This window comes from Pipistrellus kuhlii, unplaced genomic scaffold, assembly GCF_014108245.1.
Source record: "Pipistrellus kuhlii isolate mPipKuh1 unplaced genomic scaffold, mPipKuh1.p scaffold_m20_p_2, whole genome shotgun sequence".
Classification (NCBI taxonomy): Eukaryota; Metazoa; Chordata; class Mammalia; order Chiroptera; family Vespertilionidae; genus Pipistrellus; species Pipistrellus kuhlii.
The window spans coordinates 33,045,839-33,052,700 of NW_023425515.1; the positions used below are offsets into that span (position 1 = coordinate 33,045,839).

At 33.3% G+C, this 6,862-nt stretch overlaps 1 protein-coding gene across 3 annotated transcripts in view; it reads left to right on the forward strand.

Moving 5' to 3' along the window:
* Positions 1 to 6,082, forward strand: part of PIK3CA (phosphatidylinositol-4,5-bisphosphate 3-kinase catalytic subunit alpha) — a 70,579-nt gene extending 64,497 nt beyond the window's left edge. For all 3 annotated transcript variants that reach the window (XM_036444023.2, XM_045583700.1, XM_036444024.2), the window contains 4 exons: positions 739 to 909; positions 1,482 to 1,599; positions 1,707 to 1,858; positions 2,608 to 6,082. In XM_036444023.2, the coding sequence (XP_036299916.1) occupies positions 739 to 909; positions 1,482 to 1,599; positions 1,707 to 1,858; positions 2,608 to 2,878 (712 nt within the window). In that variant the 3' untranslated portion in view covers positions 2,879 to 6,082. The remainder of the gene's footprint in view (positions 1 to 738; positions 910 to 1,481; positions 1,600 to 1,706; positions 1,859 to 2,607) is intronic.
* The last annotated feature ends 780 nt before the right edge of the window (positions 6,083 to 6,862 follow it).

Genomic DNA, 6,862 nt, shown 5'->3' on the forward strand with positions numbered 1-6,862 from the left:
GAAATATCTTTAAATTCATCCATATTTTTAAGCTACAAATGTTTGTAAAATTTTAATTGCCATAATAATTTTCTTCATGCTTTTCTAATATACAAGTAAATATTATGTCAATTGAAGGTTTTAATAAATTATGGCAGATCGTTTTGAGGATTTTTTTAGGAATGTCTTCTATATATAAAAACCTAAGCAACCAAATGACCAAGCAACCAGTCCACCGGTAGCTATGACACGCACTGACCACCAGAGGGGCAGATGCTCAGCGCAGGAGCTGCTCCCTGGTCATCAGTGTGCTTCAACAGCCAGAGCACCACTGAGCCAGAAGCCGGGTTCACTGCTGGCGAGTGCAGCTGTGGTGGCGCGAGCCTCTCCCGCCTCTGTGGCAGCACTACCAGGCCACTGCTGGCAGGCACAGTGGGGCCAGGGTGAGTGGGAACGAGCAGTGTGGTGCTCAGCCCGGGCTCAGGCTCCTCCCTGGCCGACTGCCGCTTTACACACTACTACATCCCTCAGGGTCCCGGATTGAGAGAGGGCACAGGCCAAGCCGAGAGACCCCACCAGTGTATGAATCCATGCACCAGGCCTCTAGTACTACAATATAATAAAAAAATAAAATTAGGTTAAGGGAGTAACATGACAAATTTGCAAGTACTGTAATATTCATGTATTATACTAGCCTGTTAAAATCTTTGCAATTTTAAAATTCTATCATTTAATTGCAAATGTCTCCCTCCTTTTCAGAATGTTACCTTATGGTTGTCTGTCCATTGGGGACTGTGTGGGACTTATCGAGGTGGTGAGAAACTCTCACACTATCATGCAGATTCAGTGCAAAGGGGGCCTGAAAGGGGCACTGCAGTTCAACAGCCACACGCTGCATCAGTGGCTCAAAGACAAGAACAAAGGAGAAATGTGAGTGTAGTATTCTTTGCTTCCTATTTAATCTAAGTTGTTGTTAGACAAGTTTTTTAATGGTTGAATATGCTTCTAAGTTAGACCAGAGAAAACAACTTACTTACTTAGGGTGGGAAAAAATGTTCAACTTTGGACATATATGAGATTGTGTTTAAATCATTAGAATTACTTATTACTTAGTGAAATCCTTTACATTGAACATAGGTATCTGAAAATTGTTTTCCTTATTGCTTATTCATTTTTTTAGAAAAATTAACCTTGCAAATTAAAATTTTTACTTCTAGGTTATTGTTATAGCAATTAAAAAATATTTTAATGGCATAATAAGTATTTTTTCACTGTAATAAGAATTATGCTTTGGTCTGAGAGTATCTGGAAATTCCTTAGAAACCTTTGAAAATTTCAGAATCTCAAAACTTCTCACTTCTTTGGACATAATTACTTCTTCCCTCTAATATCAGTGATTGTTTTCATTGCTTTAATACAGACATTGACCATCTTTTCCCAATTTGGACTGGATCACTCTGTATTTCCACAGAACTCATAAAGAGTTTATTTCTTCTTTGTAGATACGATGCAGCCATTGATCTATTTACACGTTCATGTGCTGGATATTGTGTCGCTACCTTCATTTTGGGAATTGGAGATCGTCACAATAGCAACATCATGGTTAAAGATGATGGACAAGTAATAGCTTTCTCTTTTCAATCGTTTTGGTGTTCTTAAACTTATTAATTCGGGATATTATATTTCTGCATTTATCAAACCATAACATAATTTTTTCTGTTTGAAAGCTGTTCCATATAGATTTTGGACACTTTTTGGATCACAAGAAGAAAAAATTTGGTTATAAACGAGAACGTGTGCCATTTGTTTTGACACAAGATTTCTTAATAGTGATTAGTAAAGGAGCCCAGGAATGCACCAAGACAAGAGAATTTGAGAGGTAAGCTCAAGAAATCAAAAGCACAAAATGAAGAATTCTTGCTGTTCTATCAAAGCAATTGATACTTTTCAATAAATATAAATAATAGATGTTATATTAACATTGGAGCATAAACAAACTGAATATTTTAATGTATTGGTTTTATTTATTGTATAATGCAGTGAAGAAAAAGAAAATTTAGTCAAAGTCTAAAAGGAAAATGATCTTTAAACTTCTTAATACATTAAGCTTTTACTTACTGTTGTTAAAATACTTGGACTTCACCTTCTCTATATTGACAAATAATGTGTAGTACTTAAGACATTTTTTAGTCATGCAATTTGAGGAATTCAGTCAACTGTAATCAACCATGCTTATTCATAATTTTTGTTATCACCTTACGATGTATATCAGTAGTCCATCTTAAACTTTAAAGTACTTTTAGAACCTTCTATAAAATTTTATTTCATCTATAACTCAGTCCTGGCCCTAGACTAAATCCTAAATGGATTGATTCATACATTTAATAAATCCTTATTAAACTCCTAATGTGCCAGACATTCTTGCAGGTACTAAAGATAAAGCAATAAACAAAGCCCTTTTGGACTCATGAAGTTTGTATTCTAGTGTAGGATAAAGGGATTGAGGAGAGGAATGCTATTTTTTATAGGTTTGTCCAAGGACGCCTCTCTAAAGATGTGACATTTGAGCAGAGACTTGTATTAATGCCATTTGCTTCAAACTAACTAACTTGTTCTTATTACTTTTAGGTTTCAGGAGATGTGTTACAAAGCTTATCTAGCTATCCGGCAGCATGCCAATCTCTTCATAAATCTTTTCTCAATGATGCTTGGCTCTGGAATGCCAGAACTGCAATCTTTTGATGATATTGCATACATTCGAAAGACCCTAGCTTTAGATAAAACTGAGCAAGAGGCTTTGGAATATTTCATGAAACAAATGAATGATGCACATCATGGTGGCTGGACAACAAAAATGGATTGGATCTTCCACACAATTAAGCAGCATGCTTTGAACTGAACGATAACTAAGAAATTGAAAGCTCAATATTGGATTCTAGTCTGCACTATTAATAACTGTCAACAGGCAAAGACTGATTGCATAGGAATTGCACAATCCATGAACAGCATTAGAATTTACAGCAAGAACAGAAATAAAATACTATATAATTTAAATAATGCAAATGCAAACAGGGTTTGATAGCACTAAACTAGTTCATTTCAAAATTAAGCTTTAGAATAATGCGCAATTTAATGTTATGCCTTAAGTCCAAAAAGGTAAACTTTGAAGATTGTTTGTATCTTTTTTTAAAAAACAAAACAAACAAAAAAAACACCCAAAATATATAAAAATGATGGAGAAGGAAAAAGAATGATGCTCTTTTTTGTTTTGCAAATGTTCTATGTTTTAAAATGTGGACATGCAAAGTCTATTATTGCATTAGGTCCAGGTAAACTGGAGTTTGATGTTAAATTACATTAAGATGGGAAATAATGAAAAATTTTTTTTTTTTCATTGCTGTTCAACTTAGAGTTTGAAGTGGGTTTTTGACTCCTTGTTTAATGAAGAAAAATGCTTGGGGTGGAAGGGACTCTTGAGATTTTCCAGAGACTTTTCTTTTTTAACAAATCAAACCTTTTGATGATTTAGGGTCTTGTCTGCAAAGTTTTGGAAGCAGTCACAAATGAGACCTGTTATAAGGTGGCTTTTGGGGTTTTTTCTGGACAGTATTTACAAGAATCTGATTCTTATTTCCCAGCAAAATTCTGGGGGCCCATAAAGTAAAATAATCATAGAGAAAGAATGAGCAGGAATAGTTCTTGCTTCAGAATTGTACAGTATTCACATTAAGTTTGTTTGTTTTTTCTTCCTTTTGCAATTGATGAATTGAATACATTTTTCATGCATGTTTTCCAGAAAAATAGAAGTGAGTATTAATGTTATTAAAAAGATTATTTTTTTTATTAAAAGCTATTTATATTATAGAAACTATCATTAATATATATTCTTTATTTCATGATCTGTCCCATAGTCATGCATTGTTTTGCACCCCAAATTTTTTTATTGTTCATATCAGCAATGGTCAGCTCTTCTCTTGGTCTTTGGAGAAGGCTCAGGCACTATCCCATTTATACCAATACTAGTGAATAACTACTTAAAGAAAACAGAGTAAAGTTTATCCTTTTTTTTCCTTTCTCTTTTTACATGAATTGCCCATCTTGCATCCTTTTTTATAGTTAAGAATGCCTCAATCATATGAAATTAGTTACCAAAATTAATACAATTTAGAGTATCTTGTTGATTGCTTAAACCCTCTACAGAGGCATGCTCATGAATAATACTTTATATTATGGGGAAATAGAAACCATGAACTTTTTACTATTTTAGGCTATTTATCCAATATCTCATAATAAAAGCAGGATTATGTCCCATTTCCAAGTGGTCAGGGCTTACTCTCCAACTTCGTTAAATTGCAGTTGAGCACAGGATACATTCTTAAACATTTTGAAAAACATTAATCCAAGATGTAGGGGCTAAGACTAGTCATCACTCCAGAATCTGATATTTTACTCAGTATTTGAAATGAATGATTAATTCCCTAGGAAATAGTTTTAGCAGATGTTCAGGTGCCACACCAGAAAAAGTGCAATAATTTACTGACAGTTTTCTAGATTAGGCATATTATTGGAATACAACTTTATAAAGAGCACACATTGTATACTCTAGTGAAAGAGCGTCACTAAAAAATCTTCACTTATGAAATCAGTTACCTATAGTCTTGAATAGTGAACAAGGACTCTAATACAAATACTCTTAATATTTGGCTATTTTAGAACCCTTAAAGGGCATAATTATTGGAGATTTAGGTACTTCATTAAGGCATGTATATAATATTGCCAACGGGAAAAATAAATTTGAAGATTAGTGGAACTTATTTCTCTAAACTGTCTTGGAATAGTTCAAAAGAATTTAAACTCTATTAAGCAGGAAACCAATCTATTATTTTGCAAAAGATTTCATAATTTATTAAAACTTCATGATTCACATTTTGTGTCTTAGATCTGTTCAGTTATAATACATACTACCATCCCAGTCTTTTTGTGTTAGTTGATTACAGGAAAACTCAGTGAAATGATATAAATCTGAGACTCTGATGGTGGAAAGTGAAGTTTTAACAAAGAACCAACCATGTTTTACCTGAGTGCCAAAAAAGCTTTGAGCTTCCTTGCACAGAATTTATACAGTTTTTGCTCTTTCCACATCAGTTCAGTTAGTCCACTTTCCCTGGGACCTCTCCATCATTAAAACACATGCCACATACCATATTTTATCATTGACATTTATTTTCAAGAGTTATTACAACCAAATTAAATCTGTTTGAGAAGTGTAAACAAATTTTATAAAGAATATTAATTAAGTGATCTAGCTAAAAGCAAAGTAAATATTAAACAAATCCAAGCAGAGTTTAAGCAAACAGCATTAAAAATAAGAAAAAAAGGACAGGTGGTTCTCAGAAGACAAGGAACCAAAAACTGAATTAAATGCTACATGGGAGACTAGGATATGTTTTAAATCATGACAATAGAGTCGCTTCCAGGTACTTCAGTATTAGAGATCAATTCCAATTGATCCCTTCCTTTGGCCAGCCATACGTCATTGAATGTGGTATAACTGACTATTGGCTCTACAGTTTCATTGGGTCACTTGAGCAATATTTCCTTCAATGACTATTTTGAAGGGGGAAGGAGCAGGTTTAAACAAAGTAAAACCTAATTTTAAACACATTCTAGCAAAAAAAAAAAAAATGATCAACTGTTTGAAAATCATGCTTTAACTTTTTGTTATGTTCTCAACTATACAAAGTTGTGTATTTTAAAATTTTTTACACTGATGTTAATTTGAAATCTGTTAATCATATTGTGGAATTTGATGTGTTTTTTTAAAAGATGTTTCTAATTGGATTTTTTAATCAAGAATGGAATTTGGTCTCTATTTTCTGATAGAAACTAAGCTTTTTGTGGTTCTTAGTGTCCTGTGTAAAACTTAGTGTCAAAGTAATCAACTTTGAGGTTTTTCCCTTCTACTCTGCTTTATATTACAAGCCCTTTAGAAAATGGAACCTGGTGAATATACAATGAATTGTAAAATATTTTAATGTGTAACTTTTTCAACTGTGAAACTATGACTATTGGTTTTTTGATGAAAATAACTGCTGATAAAGTATTTTGTGTAAAGTGTAGTTCTTATTAATCAGGAAAATAATCAATGTCTTGATTAGATTGTATTTACCCTCTTGGATTTTATTTAAGTGGATTGGTAATTTTCACATAGGTAAAAAAAAAAAAAAAAAAAAAAAAAAAAAACCACAGTCCATCTGTATTCTTTTTTCCATCAAAAAGTGCTTGATTTGGCATTCTTAAAAAAGTATGAGCAGCCTATCTATTTTAAAGGCACCATGGAAATTTCACTGCATATAAACCTGGATTTGTTTCTTAATGATTTTGTAAATCCATTTAATTCATATCCTGGCTAATAGCCTATGCTTGCCAGCTCTTGGAAGAAATTTAATTTCTAGCATTAGTTTAAAGCCAGCAAGCTAACTTTTTGTGAATATTAAAAAGTTCCTTTTGTTTCATTGCCTGCACCAACAGCAGACCTGGGCTGGACCCACACACTCAGAATCCACCTTAAAAAATTAATTTTGATGTCTAGGACACCACTATAGTATTTCATTTGAAAGGCCATGTGTGGTGTTAATGGATTGCGGTGCTTCTACTATTTAAAAACAACTTTCATACTTCAGATGTGTTTGAGAAGAGGGGAGTGGGGGTTATGCAAAACGGAGTTGTTTGAATGAATTACATTCTTCATATCCTGCTCAGATGCGGCATGGAAGAAGGCTGAAAGTTGTGAGAATATATTGTGCATACCACAAGGGAATTAACTCTTCATCAAGGATGGGATTGTGAAGGCTGAACTATAAGATTCAGCATTGCCAGGATA